General features: G+C 41.3%; 1 protein-coding gene across 1 annotated transcript in view; it reads right to left on the bottom strand.

Annotated features, from left to right (window-relative positions):
* Positions 1-985: 985 nt before the first annotated feature.
* The window catches only part of LOC142140598 (uncharacterized), an 81,946-nt gene continuing 66,135 nt past the window's right edge, over positions 986-16,796 (bottom strand). The window contains exon 5 of the mRNA XM_075198728.1: positions 986-1,089. Within this exon, the coding sequence (XP_075054829.1) occupies positions 986-1,089 (104 nt within the window). The remainder of the gene's footprint in view (positions 1,090-16,796) is intronic.

Raw genomic sequence — 16,796 nt, 5'->3', positions numbered from 1 at the left:
CAGATAGGAATACATCTTTAAATAAAATAAACTTATGTTAGATTGTGTGATGAAATATGTAACAGAAATACACAATAAAGAGATACAGAGCACAACTGCTAATGGGCAGCTAATAACTGACTGTTCTGTGGTCAGTACTAATTTGTATACCTAAATGAAGTGACATCACAGAAACTGTTTATGATGTCATTTAGTCACATGATCAGCCTGATCAAAGGTCTTTCTATCTCCACCTGTCTGTATTTTGTAACTAAATTTAAAGGTATTCAATGTGTTTGTATAACATTTTATTTGGCGCTAGCATTTTGTCTTTAAGTATTAGTGAATAATACCAATTTGTATACCCAGCAATGACGGCTGTAATGCAGTTTTCAGGAAATGCGTTCGAGTACGTGGATGTTTTTCTACGATAACATAATTTCAGCTCTTAGAAGTCAACTGACCTACAGTCATGCAATCTGCTGTTGATATTGTTATTTGACCAAAAATCAAATGATCTGCGTTTTATTCTATTGAAAGAACATTAAATTACAGTGAGTCGATTGTGTTGTATTATCTTGAGAATGAAAATGTATTTGGTAATATCTCAAAACATGTGTGAAGACCTAATACACAGAGCTGGATCCGCTAATGTCACCTTTCCATATAAACCTAATTATGGTGATAATGGAAATAATGACAAGTTTGGGAACCACTTGTTCTAAGTACTAAATTTTTCCAACAAGGTTCTATATATTAATTGTGTTTAGTAATCAGGGAAATAGGATCACTCTCTCCTGGGGTAGATGGAGCACACAACAGCAGCCACATAGAAAACACAGGAAAAGTCCATCAAATATGTTTTACCAGCTCACAGATCATTGCACTAATAGGTGATGGTAGGAAACAGGTGTAGATTCCCCAAAACAGGGGGTAAGCATAACTAAACATTTTAGTTCTTTGGGCAAAAAAGAGCATTGTTCCCCCCACCCCCCTTCCTTCCCGCTCACTCGCGGGAACGCATAGCCAGAGGGGACATTTCTACCAGGTGCTGCTGCCAATGTCTTAAACGCAGCTTCTGCTTCAGAGGATCCTGGAATGTTGGGTTCCCTGTTTGGAGAATAGATAGTTATTATGCACCTCCAGGAAAGTTGAGCATTCACTAAAAACTAGGCCATCCAGCCAGGCGGACATTAAATCATTAGCTTTTTTTTGTTCAATCAGCCCCAGAATTTAATTAATAGCATTCGCAATTAATGATTATTGCTTATTCCCCCCCCATATAGCTCCAGCATTGAATTAAGCAACTGCATTTAATAATTAAGTCTCCTTCCCCCTAATCAGCCCTACATTAGTATTTACGTTTAATAAATAAGCCTCCTTACCTCAAACCAGCCCCATTAAATTAAAAGCAATCACATTTAATAAGCCGACCAATTTCACCCCTTACCAGTCCCGGAATTAATAGCATTCCCATTTAATACAAAGGCCTATTTCCCCCACCAATATATGAATATAGTATTTATTTATTATTTATAATTAATGATCTATTATGCCCCCATCTTCCTTCTCCTGTTCTTTACAGACCCTTCTCTCCCTACCATCATTTTTTACAGCCCCCTCTGTGCCCCCCAAGTTCTTAACAGCCCCCTCTCCTCTTCTGGTTTTTTTTTACAACCCCCTCTCTGCCCCCCCCCCCCCCGTTCCCCCTCTCCACACCCATGATTATTACAGCCCCCTTACAGCAATATACTTACATTAGACTGCTTAGCTTCTCTTGTCTCTGAATCCTGGTTCTTCTTGCTCTGTCTGCTCCTTGTTCTGTTGTATTCTTCTTCTGTCTGTCTGTCTTTTTCCTGTTTCTTTTCACCGTGCAGACTCCTCTATGGCGTCACATGTGCACGTCAGGTACACTGGAGGGAGCAATATGCAAGGAGCTGGTGCCTTTCTCACTGTGCCGGCTCCCTGCCACTGAAAAATGACCGCAATGCGGTAAGTGCACTAGGACCATCTGAGGGCTGCATGTAGCGGGCAGGTGTTGCGCTCTCTTGTCCTTGCGCCCCTTCTGCCCCGCCTTCCTTACGGCTCTGTGCTGACAGTAGTGTCTCAGTTGTTGCCATTACTTTCACTGAAACAGTGTAAAAATCTAGCCACAAGATTTCCTATACATTTAGAATGCTCCAAAACATTCAGGGGCATATTCAATTAGCTTTTGGATTCGCGGTAACGCGCCGGAACGGCCGTGAAACGTAATACACGGTACCGCAATAACGTGGATTTTCGTTCGCAGCCCATAGGGTTGCGTATGAAAATCCGCGTTAATGCGGTACCGTAATGCCCGCAAGAACGCGCACTTTTCGCGGTAACGCGCGTTACCGCGAATCCAAAAGCTAATTGAATATGCCCCACATAGTCTAAACTTCTAAACGCTCCTTGGTATGTCTTATCCTTAAAAATGAAATCTAAGTACGGCATACGCCATACTCTCTCGGAATGTCCAGGAGGATCACGAATCAGAGAGAGACCTTCCTGATTGTTGGAAGAGCCGTCAATTCTCGTGAAAGGTGGCCATTGGTGTGCTGTGATGATGTCATCAAGCCACGTCTATCTCACTAAGTATTGGGTGGACAGGGGAGAGATGAGGCAACTAGCATCATGATTCATAATGCTCAAACACTTGATGGAGCGGATGGCGTCATCATGTAGCGCTCACTTCTTTTCATAGCTTTCATCCGGGAGGACAAAAATGAAAAAGAGGATAGTGTGAAACAGGCACATTTTTATCTCTACCCCACATTTGTATGGACCGACCATTTTCACTCATTCCCCTCAAGGTCTGTCTATCCCACAAAAATGTGCTCATCCCACAATTGACACAGCCTTGTAAGGACACAAGGGGGTATATTTACTAAACTGCGGGTTTGAAAAAGTGGAGATGTTGCTTATAGCAACCAATCAGATTCTAGCTGTCATTTAGCAGAATGCACTAAATAAATGACAGCTAGAACCTGATTGATTGCTATAGGCAACATCTGCACTTTTTCAAGCCACAGTTTAGTAAATATACCCTAAGGGGTCATATCTCACTGGAGATATCTTTTGTTCAGTTTATACTTTGTATTCTGAAGATGACAGAAATGTAGTCAACACTATCTGCTACTTAGTAATAATTTATTTACATACTGTATGATTATTCATAATGAAAGCATTAAGCCACAGAGCCTGAGGGAAAGAGTTACATTGATAAAAGTTGGCTAGTGTTCTAGGATATAGTGACATTTATTCCAGAAATGAAACCATAAAAGAGTAGAAATTTCTGCATGTGCAAAATTATATTTAAAGAAGATAGAATTCGGGTATGCCTTCCTAAAATCTACAGGACGCCGGAGCAAAAGTAAATTGAAATGCAACTTTTCCGAAAGAATATTCGTGCTGTGCGCACTTGTTTACTTCTTACTAGTATCCCAACATTATTTTTGCAGCTAAGAAAAATGCAAGGCTCCATGGCACTGTGTTTTGGGAAAACATTTTACAAAAAAATGCAATTTTTTTGTATTTTTTACAGAGATTTTTTTTTACCTCATAGTGTGTCTCATTAAAGAAAAGAATGGGTACAGTCTGTATTCAGAAGAAAAATCACTTCAACAGAGGCTGCTGTAACTTATAGGAAGACAGTTTGTCAGGGTCGGCTGAGAATTTCATTTTAATGAAAAAAATGCATGTAGAAAAGGTTTCTCTTGTTACAGGTATGAGATCTGTAATTGGGTTCACACCATAATCTTCACTCTTGTCTACCAATCCTGTATGCATTGTGTTTTCTGTCAGTTGTACAGATTTATAAATTTCTCTTACCAGCTGAATCTTTTGAACCTCCGTCCTACAGAAACGTCCTTCAAGAATTATATTTTACTATGTATTTCATATTTCTATTTTTTATTTTTTTTTCACTCAAAAAGATTTTTATTAAATTTTCTGAAGAAAAAAGTATACAGAAAGAATCAAAGTTCAAATGAGGATAGCTGCTTTAGCGGTAAGTAGGACATGTTCCGCAACATACCGGTAGTGAGCCGGAAAATCTGATGGATAGAGTTGAAGAAGAGCCAGAGGTGGTTTCGGTGTGATGGGCAGTAAAATTATTCGCTGAATTAAACAAAAAACTTCATCCCATAGAGGCCTGATATTGCGACAGGACCAGAACACATTAAAAGAGGGATCCGGCTTTCCCACGCTCCCTCCAACTGGACAGGGGAACTGTGGGTCAGATTTTATGCAATTTAAGTGGGATTTAATATAGTCTATGAATCATTTTAACAAGCATTTCTGAGTGGTTGATACATCTCGACAAAGCGTAAACATTTTTGAAAACATGATCTCAGTCCTCATGTGTCAGGGGGTAACCAAGGTCAGATTCTCATTGCACTTGGACTTGCAACTTACAGTGCTCAGGCGCTGTCTGGAGACATTGGTACCATGCAGATATGCTCCCAGCATGGGAACGTGAGTATATCAGAAGCTTCACAAGTGGTGTGTGGGGGAGGGCGGGGGGGGGGGGGGGGGCGCAGTGGGAACATTTCAACAATGTGTTTGCATTTGATTTGTAACATGTGAAATTTATTATACATTATCTTTATATTTGCAAAGTAAATTCCAATCCTGCCTTGAAAGCCAAACAAAAGGAGTTATAAGGTATCAAGGCAATTCCAAAGGCCAAGGAAGACGCAGGGGGTCACAAACAGTCAGGCGTAAGTCTGACTCATAAGCGCAAAAAGCGTTTTTTACTACTGCGCATCCACAGTAGAAAAAGTACGTCTCAATCTGCTCTCAGGCTACCGCTTGCATCTTTCTATGCTTAGAGAGGTGAAACGCGGGAGGTGGTGGGTGGGCTGGTGTAGACATAGTACAGTAAGGGCGTCTTAATGCTCCTTATGTACTCTACTGGGGGGGAGCAGCCGCAGATAGGCGTTGAGGAGGAGATGTCTACTTAATCATAGCTACCAGGATTTTACTTTAAGTCATTAAAGCTTTTGTATATGTAAACCTACTCACCAGTTGGGTGGCAATAGTGTGTTATCCTTAATGCAGGGCCGTCTCTTCCATTGGGCACGATGGGCAGGTGCCCGGGGGCCCTGCAGGTAAGGGGGGCCCATCCAAATCCTAAAAAAAAAAAAAAAAAAAAAAATTTTTTTTAAAATACTTACCTTGCGGTCACATCAGCGGTGATCCGGCACCCTCCCTGGTCCCCTCTTCCATGCTGTGCTCGCAGTGAATGCTGGGCATGATGTCACGCCCAGCATTCACTGCAACCACAGCACGGAAGAGGGCAGAAGAGACTCAGCGGCAAGGAAAAAAGAAGAGGATCGGACTTAAGGTAAGTTAAGGGGGCCCCTAGATATATATATATATATATATATATATATATATATATACATACACATATATATAGATTTTTTTATTTTTTTTTAGGGGCCCGGTACACTGCATTGCCCGGGGGCCCATAAAGTTGTTAAGGTGGCCCTGCCTTAACGCCTACCTTAGGCTAAACCTCAGTACCTAATGCAGTACCTTAGGCTAAACCTCATAACTGTAGCTCATTCTCGCTCCTCACCTGAGGCTCCTCTGGGTCAGATGAACAGCTATTCCTGCACTTGCAACTTAGATAACAGCAGAAAGAATGTAGTGCAGCAGGTGTAGTAGTGTACAGTTGGCAATGATAAAATGATTTGGCGCTAAGCTATCTAGATTGAATATAATATATGAAGAAGCATTATTTTATTTGCAGTATTTCCACTTTCTTCTCTCTGGCATGAATCATTTAGCTATAGCTCTTGACATAGCCGCAGTGAACACTTGACCTCATAACTGACCTTCATGCTCTGCACCGTTTGAATGGACCCAGGTCACGGAATTATTTTGTTATCTGCCAGTTTGAAATAAATTAGGATTAAAGTACAGATTTACTTTGAAAACAACACAAAATAATGCATCTTAAATTTTGAGACATCGCCCCCCCCCCAAAGTCTGTCACTATTGCTTACAATAGAGGTCTAAGGACGTGCTTCCATACTGCGTTAGTGTACAGCTATAAACTGTCTGCAGTTTAAGAAAGAGGGAAAAGTAGATTTAGAAAGGTCAATCCAAGAGTGGTCTGCAAGAGAATGGGGTTGATGTCAATCAAGAAGTCCATATAAAACAACTACAACTCAACAATGTAATTACAATGTGCTGGTCTTGAATAGCAATAGACAGTGTACTATTCACCATATAGTCACCTATCCTTATTTATCCAATCTACACAGGATCTTTCTCAACCTAGAGAACAACTTTGCAGTCCTTTCACTTAATAGCTGAGGTCCATTTATTATATGCTTTATATCTGTTTCTTAGAATTAATGAATTGAGCAGCACAGATTCACTTTTTCAATACTTTGAGCGTTATTCTCACAATTGATTTGTTTTCCCAAGGCTTCATAAGCTAATGTCTTTCTTAGCAATATGTAAAGTACAAAAAATAACATTATTACAGAGGCTAGCAACAATACCTCGAAGGGTTTAGTAATATATGAATGCCGCCTACACAGTACTGTGTTTGATGTCCTTATAGACAACTGCTCAGCAGCTAAGTGTCCCTGGTAAGTGTTATTAAATGTTAGCAACTGTGGAACCTTGGTTGTTAAGTAGAGTAAACAAAACAAACGCTTATAAGAGTCACTGTAATATTTCTATAACATTAGGCTCATATCAATAGCGGATTAATCATTTGTATCAGATAAGCATTAGTCCTATATCAGTATAATGAAGATGATGACGCTAGTTGTCTTAGGTGTGAAACTTTTTGAAGGGCCAATTGTGATGAAACAGTATGGAGAATACCAGCCCCGGTATTAACTTCTTGCAGTGTTAATATAAATACATAGATTTACTCAAGATACACAGTTTGATGAGGTAGTACCTTTGGTTTGCCTATGGGCTACTTCTCACATGTCTAGTAGGGTCTCCGTGCTGTCAGTTCCTTTAAGCCTCGCAAGCGGTACACTTGAGGAAACAGCCTTCTCACTGAGCGGGGTGTTCTGTCAGTCTTCCACACAAAACTCTACGTTCCCCTCCTCAGAATTCCTTGGTCTACCTCCATTTGGTCTGTGAACTGTCCACCTCCCCTGACGTATGCTGGATGTGATTATTATGATTGTTTATTTATGCCAGAAAACATCTGCAGTGCCGTCCAGTGTGGGAGTAGAGCGTATAACAAAGACATATCAACAGCCAAAGTAATGGACATACAGGAAACATAAAACTGTGCACAAAGCATAATAGACAGGATATATAACATATGTTGTAAAGTTCATGCAGGAGACAAGAGACAAGGACACAGAGTTGGACAAGGTAGGAGTAGACAAGAAGTCAAGAGGAAGGAACACCCAGCTTGTGAGACCTTAAAATGAGGAGGGATGCGGGTGAGACAAGAGGAGGTGGCACGGAGCAAGAATTGGTTAAGGGTGGCTGGGCCATTGTGGTTGGCATTAGTAGAAAACTGGTAAGCTTTAAAAAACAGGTGGGTTCTTAAGTAACGGTTGAAGCATTGGAGGCTGGTGGAGAGTCTGATTGGACATGAGAGTGTGTTCTATAGGTGTGGAACAGCGTGGGAGAAGTCTTGGAGGGGAAAGTGGTGTTGAGTCATCGGTTGTTGGCAGATGAGGGGAAGTGTAGAGTGAGATGAGGTTTAATATGTTAGGGAAGCAGAGTCTGAGGACTTTTTAGGTGAGGGTGAAGAGTTTGAATTGTTTTTTTTTTGGCATATTGGGAGCCAGGGTAGGGATTTGCAGAGTGGGGAAGGTAAAAGCAGAGCAGGGAAAGAGGAAAATACCTACCTAACATTTTGTAACAAAATATAGGACCAAAGTCGCACCTTAAACCTGACAAGCTGAAGAACCATTCAATGCCCTGATCCACCCAACTGTACTCATGGTTTCAGAAGTGATATGTATTCTAATAGGTCATACTCCTTTTGGGGTCTGAAAACCCTGACTATTGGCAGATATGGGGGTGTTACAACTTCTGTAATAAGCTGCTTTAAAGTTGGACGTATGTCTGTTTTTTTGTGTGTAAGACGTATCAAAAATGCTCATTTGTGTTTGCAATTAATTACATTTAGATTGAAAAGCATAGACAGTAATTCCCCCAATGGAGGTCCCATACATTCCCTAAATTTTCCCTGCATAGGATTCACAAGAAAAAGAAGTGTGCTATGTAAATATTTACTGTTACCAAGTGTAACATTACATCGATTTGGGACAAAGAAATGTTCCTCAACAAGCAAGAGAATGGAACAAGAACCTAGGGGGACTAATTTATCAAAGGATGAAAAACATCTGAAAAGCCTCTGCCCCCCATTGGAATGTGTGCACCTTAGGTTTGGGAAGCTCATCCTTTAGAGTGTTTTCTTCTAAATGAACTGGACAAACCATCTGTGCAACTGAGTTATTACAACCCTAAGATCCTTGATTGGCAAGGTTTGCATAGGTAGAGCAGTATTGGAAGCAAGTTCCTGGGCCTTTTCACTCCCTCGCTTTTTTTGTGATAAGTATCATCTTGGCTTCTAGCGCCTGCTTGGACAAATGGTTACCTTTCAGTATACTGTAGAACAAGATAGTTTGGTGGGGAGTAAGTAAACGTTTTGTAGCAGGCGGCTGAAATGGCACGATAACTTCTTCTGTAATCTCCTAATTCCTCCAGTGTGTCCAAGGACAACCTAGACAGGTTACATTCTGACTGAAACTTGTCCGTTTCTATTATTTGAAGGGTCGAGACAGAACTTTATACTGCATTATAAAGCTTCTTGTTGAAATTTAGAAATTCTCAGGTGATATTTTTTGAGTTCCCAAACTGTTTTACCAGAGTGGGATTTTATAGCTACTGTTGTCCTCAGTCTGTACATCACCAATCTATCGACCTTGTCCCCGTTATCATGGAAGTGTTAGACACTAAAGGGAGTTTTCCACTTTGGTTGTCAACAGGAGATTTAATTCCCTTTTACTGTTGTTGACTTATTGTAGACTTTTGTACACCCAGATTTTTCTGACCTCTTGTCTAGTTGCTTCATCTGTTCTAGAAGATCAAAGATTTTCTGGGCTTTGCTTTTTCTTAACAGGACAGACGTTATCAACCTGTCGCAAATCACTGCTTTATCACGCCCTATTATGGTAGTGAAATAGAGCTGAATTTTGATATTTTTGCAGCATTTTCAATTGAGGGTTAAGACATGCCAAATTTGGGATTGCATGACGGACTGAGAACCTATTATATCTACTGTTATAAGGCTGTCATCAGAGCTGGAAGAATAGAGGCTTCAATAAAATTTAGAGCTGGCTCACCACTTAGAAAGATCAGGTCCAACCTGGCATGAACATCATTTAAGGAGGAGTAAAACGTCCCTAGCAGAGGTTTCCCTAACAGTACACGCATTACACAATAAATGTTATGTGAGAAGAGGTGAAAAGTCTTTATATTTTTTAGAAGCTATTTTTTGAGAAATAGGTCCTTTAAATTGTAGGACACACTCTGTTTATTGGCTCCCAAGAACACTCTCTAAACTATGTTACCCCAACATGCCCAGCTGCATTCTTACATTCAGTGCCGCATTATTTTCAGTGGAAATAAATGATAGAGTTTTGTATTGTTTTTTCTAGGACATATAGGGTCTGATTCATCAAGGAAAGTAAAGCATAAAAAAGGAGTAACTTTGCACAATCCTTGACAAAACCATGTTGCATTGGAGGGGGAGGTAAATTTTAAAATGTAATGGCAGATTTAGAGTTGATATAGTGCATGTCCTAGATCAACTTTAAATTTCAGTGTAGAAATAAGCTATCAAATATTTGTGTGCTACATGAAAGAACAGCCAATATTTAACTTATGTACAACACAATAAACTCATATTCACCCCTAGCATTGTAACATGGTTTGTCCTGGATAAAACGTACTCATTTTTTTGCCTTGGAGTAAATCCAGCTAAAAGATACAAATTTTCACCTTGGCAAAACAATACTGTGCTGCAGGTGGAGGAAGGAATATTTTAAATGTGAGAACAGATTTTGAGGGGGTATGTCCTAGCTCAACTCTAAATCACAGTGTAAAAATAAAGCTGGCCAGTATTTCCCTGAATGCATAAAAATAAAAGTTGTGTTTACACCCCTTGTATCCTATAATGGCTTGGATTTGCTTCTAACTCCTTATAAGGTATTAAAATGCAATTGCTATTTATAGGAATTAGGCTAAACAGAAAAAAAAAAAGCAAAAAGGAAACAATACAAAATTTCTCCCCCGAGATACATTTAGGCTGGGTATGCACTACAGAAAATTTCTCCTGATGGAATATCGTTAACGACTGAAAGTCCCGATCAGCAGGCCGATTCATGTGTACACACTATACATGTGTTACATGATTTACTTTCAGATCTGTGCTCTTTATCTGTCATACCCATCAGCTGAAAAGATCTTGACTCTGCACACTCCATAGAGATCTATGGACACTGCTGGTGCTGAGTGCATACACACTGCAGAATAGGAACGACATCGTTCCATCGTTGAACAAGATTTTTAGTCTATTTATAAAATCAAATAAAATGATACAATGAGCTTTGGAACTATAACACATGATCATTGGAGCATACACACTAATGCGATATCGGACCTAACAGTCGTTTAACGTGTGATTGGCCAGATAATCTGGCGAAAAACCTGTAGTGTGTTCCCAGCCTTATATGCGAACAGCATTCCCAGCAATGACCCTGAAATGTATTTGACTATGTTTGTACATTATAGATATAGCAATTATTCTCTGCTAAAGGTTTGATGGAGTCACTTGGCTGTGACTGTGCTGTTTATGCAACTTTTCTTTTTTCTTTTCTTTTTGTATAGTTGTAAAACTTTTCTCTCTTTTTTTATTAACCAGGGAAAACTTTAGGAGCCAGAGACTAAACTTTATTGTAACTGATAGATCTAAAGTAAACCGGATCAAGTAGTGACTAAACCAGAAGTAAGTATTATATTCCTATCAGCCTGGACCTACTGGTAATGCCTTCCAAGGGATTGTTATTTGCAGCATAAGAGGTCTTTAGTGATTTGTAGTTTGAAATTTCCATTGTGACATTTATACACAGCCAGATATGATAGTAATAACCCTCATAATGCTAATTAAGGGTCTAATGACAGTATCATGGAAATGGTTAAAAACGGCATCTAGAGAAAATGGGGTACAGCGATGTAAACATGGGGTGCAGGGACACACAACTCATTTCCAGCTCAAACCAACGTGGTGAAATGCGTAACATGCCACGCAGAGATAATATCATGTTTCAACCAATGGGCAGTGGCGGCTGACAAAACACTTATAGCAGCTCCATCCAGACACATCGCCAAGCGGTTTGTCATCCGTTGTGTGACCTCCAGCTTCTCCTTTCTTACTTTGAATATTACTGAATACAGAGAGTGGACAGGAAATGATAGCAAGATGTCAATGTGTGAGAAGTAAATAAGACTGTGCTCGTTGCTCGTTAATTGTCAACAACACTCCTTGAATGCTTTACAATTCTTTAAAATAAATGCTTACGCCAAAGCCAAACCACCCAAAATCTGACAAACTAGAAACAGTGGCTCATTTATGCATTTCTATCTGCTTTCCAATATTCAATTATGTGCTTGGTTCAAACAATCCAAAATGTTGGACACTGGACCTAATATAATAATAATAATAATAATAATAATAATAATAATAGTAATAGTTGTCATTTTTGTAAGGATTCCAGTGTACTACTCATAGTTATTTAAATAATATCTGTATTAGTTCATGTTTCGTAAGGAAATAATCACTATCTGAGCTAGAACATATTCAGCATGTGACTGTTTAATTTTGTTTCTATGGAGCAAATTATATGGTGCATTCTTCTATAATTATTTTTATGGTATGTTTTAGCAACACGTTGAAAGTCACAAAACATAATTACGTGCTAACCTTTTAGAAGTGACGCATTTTCAATCAGCCTTCCCCTGAGAGCCAAATTGACTTCCCAAAGTGATTATGCAATTAAACTCATGAGTTGAAAGTAAAACAGAAAACATTGACACGTCGTTTCCAGGCGCGAGCATTTTTTTTTTTTTTTTTTAATAGTACCATTTTTTTTCATTAAAGTAAATCATTTAGAAATCTTTCACATAATTTTTGGAAATGTCAAGAAATGAATGAAGATGTAGACATTACAATCAGGGAGCTAACAAGGGGAAATGATTGAACAAGACGCGTGACTTTTCATTCAGCAAAAAATACATTACAATACATCCTTGGGGATATTTAGGAAATGAAGGTATGCAACCAAGGTACTGTAACCCATAGCAACAAGCAGACAAACTGTATGATTCTATTTTGTAAACGACAGTTAGACTCTGATTGGCTGAATGACTTACAGCTTCTTTTTTTTAATTTACATGAGCATCAGATGTCATAAATATATATAGGCTCTGTTTCTTCAAGGAACACAAAGTGAACACAAAGTGAACACAATTTGTGATTTTTCTTAATTGAACAGAAATTGCACGCAGGTACGCCCCTGTATTCAAGTACAAGAGGATCTAAAGAAATGTTTCTAGTTGAATAGGGATATATGTAAGCTCAGCCTATACAGCACTTGCCGTATGCAGACAGACACAGCGCACTGCAGGATGCGCACAATGCATATGTATATACAAAGTCCCACTAGAACACACAGATAAAAAAATAAATAAATCATAAACACATGTTAATAAAATAATCATTAATAATAATACAGTAAAAAAGATTTGTTTTATGGGAGGAAATACATATATCAGGATGCTATTAATGCCTACTGTACCGAAAATGCATTATTACAGTTGCACTTATTTGCAAACACATGTTCTACCATGCATACTTGACAGTCATGACAATCACCCTGCACTTACACCCGACCTGTAGCTGGTGCAGGTGATACCGCTAAAATTTACGTACCTGAGAGAAGCTGAGAGTTTAAATCAGACAGATGTGTGTGCGCTCAACCTCAGCACACCCTTCATCATCATCATCTATTTATATAGCGCCACTAATTCCGCAGCGTTGTACAATTAACTCATTCACATCAGTCCCTGCCCCATTGGAGCTTATAATATAAATCCCCTAACATACACACACACAGACTCACACACAGACTAAGGGCAATTTAATTGTCACTCACCGGACTGTGAGTGCTTCTTCCCGGACATTTAGGAACCGTGGCCGTCCTCCATCCTGAGGGACTGCGCATGCGCATCCCTTTCTATACCTCCAGTGTATGTTCCTTTAACTTAATTGGCAGATCAGGCAACCTCCCTATATTAAGCACCTGTGGTCAACACCACGTTGCCTGATCTTGGAGTCTCATTCCCCATGAGTCTCTGAAGGTGTTCCTGTGTTTCCTCGTGTATTCAGCCCAGCTGATTCCTGTGGTTTCCAAACCACTTCTACCTCTGTGGTTTCCAAACCACTTCTACTACTGTGGTTCCCATACCACTTCTACCATCTACTGTATCATCGTGACTGTGAGCTGATTCCTATCCGCTGCCTCCGTGCACTACAGTCTTCTAACCACTTCAACTCTACCACGTATCATTGGGACTGTTAGCTGATGCCTATCCGCTGCCTCCGTGCACTACAGTCTTTCATTCACATCCACTCACCTGTTCATGATTGTGACTGCCAGCTGATTCCTATCCGCTGCCTCCGTGCACTACAGGCTTCAACCTGCAACTCGTCTGTGTTTCATCATCGTGACTGTTTGGCTGATTCCTATCCGCTGCCTCCGTGCACTACAGTCTTCAACCTGCAACTCGTCTGTGTTTCATCATCGTGACTGCTAGCTGATTCCTATCCGCTGCCTCCGTGCACTACAGTCTTCAACCTGCAACCCGTCTGTGTTTCATCGTGACTGTTTAGCTGATTCCTATCCGCTGCCTCTGTGCGCTTCAGTCTTCAGTCCTTGTCAACTCTCACCGTGTTTCCTTGAGTCTGCTGCCACTATTGCTACCCGCTACTCTCCGTGATCAACTGTTCCAGTTCAACTCTGCTCCGGTGTCCCATCGTTACTGCACCTGCTGGTTGCTATTGGCTACCTCCGTGTTCCCGCAGAGACCCGCTGCTGTTACTTCTCAGCGCTACTCATCCATCTACTGCTGATCCGCTCTCCACGCCTTCCTGTGTTCCCTGCTGGTCTACCTACCTGTGCGCTGCACCTGCTAGACCACCGCTTCACCCATCCAGGGACTTTGCATCCCGCCGGCCTCCTGCCGTTCAGGTATCTCTGCACTCCTGTCTGACTGCCTTCTCCTGAACCACGGTATGCATACTTCCCATTGACTGTGCTGTGTATTGCATACCTTGCTGGACTGTGTTGGTTCTCCTCTGGAGTGTACTATCCGCTGAGTCTATTGCCATCATTGACTGTGTTGGTTCTCCTCTGGAGTTTACTATCCGCTGAGTCTATTGCCATCATTGACTGTGTTATCTCATGCTGGATTACTTCAAGAGACTTTCTATATTGGCAGTGTTGTTCAGTCATTTATACATTTATATTGTGCATTACTGTGGATCAAAGTCAAGGTGCCCGTGTATATATTGTGTTGCAGTCTCTCCCCGTGCACCTCCTCACATATATATTCAGTGGTACAACTTGCTAGTGGCAGACCACTGACCCCTGTTTACAGTTTCACCTGTTCCAGTATCCTCTCACATAGCAGTGGTACAACTTGCTAACGCAGACCACTGACTCCCCGGATACCTCCACTTGGATTCCATTCCTTCACTCAGACAGCGGTACAACTTGCTATCCGCAGACCGCTGACTCTCATCACCTCCTCGTTTCTGTTGGACATTCCTCCTCACTATAGCAGTGGTACAATTTGCTACCGCAGACCACTGACTACCTTCACGTGTCCTTTGTCCATACAGTTCCTCGTGTATTACTACCTCCATATTGCCAGTGCTGCTAGTCATAGACTTTCCTGAGCATCTCATCATCTGCTATTTCCTGTTCCGTGATCACCCTGCTACCAGAGTACCATATTACCACCTATACTGCTCTGGTAAGCCTATCACCTGGTGATCCCTGGGTAAAGACTCCTAGTGCCCGTGACAGTAAGATCAGGCCATGACAGACCCAGATACGGAACCTACCGCTAAAGAGATGCTGCAGCATCTGGTCAGCCGTGTGGAGCAACAGGATGCTCGCCAACAGCTGTTACTTCAATGTTACCAATCGTTAACCTCCCAAGGAACATCTGGACAGACTGTTACAGCTAATATTGAAGCTCCTGTGCTTTCCTCCGTTTCCCCAGTGCCATCCCAGGTGTCTACAGCTCCTACGCTTCACCTGCCTACTCCGTCAAAATATGACGGGGACCCCAAAACTTGTAGAGGTTTCCTTAACCAATGTTCAGTCCATTTTGAACTCCAACCTCAAAATTTTTCTACCCATCGTTCCAGAGTGGCCTATCTTATCTCATTGTTTTCTGGACAAGCCCTGGCTTGGGCCTCCCCTCTGTGGGAAAGAAACGATCCAATTCTACAAGATAGTGGCAAATTCATTTCCACGTTCCGAAGTGTGTTCGATGAACCAGGTCGTGTGACCTCCGCTGCTTCCAGCATCCTTCGTTTGCGACAAGGCTCCCATACAGTAGGACAGTATGTCATTCAATTTAGGATCTTAGCCTCTGAACTTCAGTGGAACACTGAAGCATTAGTTGCCGCCTTCTGGCAGGGGCTCTCCGATAAAATTAAAGATGCACTGACTACCCAAGAGCTTCCTTCGTCACTAGAAGATTTGATCTCTCTTTGCCATCGTGTAGATATGAGATTTCGTGAAAGAGAGTCTGAGAAAACAACGGCTGTCAAAGCACCTCTTCGTTTAAATCCTCAATTTCGTCCAGCTCCATCCTCTGTGATTCCCATGGAGATAGGACGTTCCAAATTATCTTCAGAGGAGAGGAAACGAAGAGTAAAGAATAGACTCTGTATCTATTGTGCTGATTCCACACATATGCTCAGCTCTTGCCCTAAGAGATCGGGAAATGCCAGGCCCTAACTAGTTCTGGAGAGGTGAAGTTAGGGTCCCTGGAGTCCTCTCCATTGTCTATGAAATCTAAAGTCTGCGCTTTCGATGTTACGATTTCCTTTGCTACCAAATCCTTTGAGTCACAGGCATTGATTGATTCCGGAGCAGCAGGAAATTTCATTTCTAAATCACTAGTGAATCAATGGTCCCTACCAGTGATCACTTTAAAAACACCCATTACTGTGACGGCTATAGATGGATCACGCCTCATCAATGGTCTCATCACCCAGAGTACGTCTCCAGTAACCCTTCAGATTGGTGTACTACACCATGAAGAAATTTCGTTTTTAATTCTTCCAGTTACGACAAGTCCGATTGTCTTAGGCCTTCCATGGCTTCAGTGTCACTCTCCCCAGATTGACTGGCGCACCCCTCAAGTTACGTCTTGGGGGTCTGAATGTCACCATCGTTGTCTCTCTCAAGTTATTCCTCTTAAAGTACAGCAATCTTCCATCTCATCTTCCTCCCCGGGACTCCCTCCTCAGTATGCTTCATTTGCCGATGTGTTTGATAAAGCTCAGTCTGAACGTCTTCCTCCTCATCGTTCTTGGGATTGTCCGATCGACCTTCTACCTGGCAAGACTCCTCCCAGGGGTCGGGTCTATCCTCTCTCGTTACCTGAAACTCAAGCCACATCTGAGTACATACAGGAGAATCTCCAGCGTGGGT

Source organism: Mixophyes fleayi, chromosome 1, assembly GCF_038048845.1.
Source record: "Mixophyes fleayi isolate aMixFle1 chromosome 1, aMixFle1.hap1, whole genome shotgun sequence".
Taxonomy (NCBI): Eukaryota; Metazoa; Chordata; class Amphibia; order Anura; family Limnodynastidae; genus Mixophyes; species Mixophyes fleayi.
This window is presented reverse-complemented; position numbering and strand designations above follow the sequence as displayed.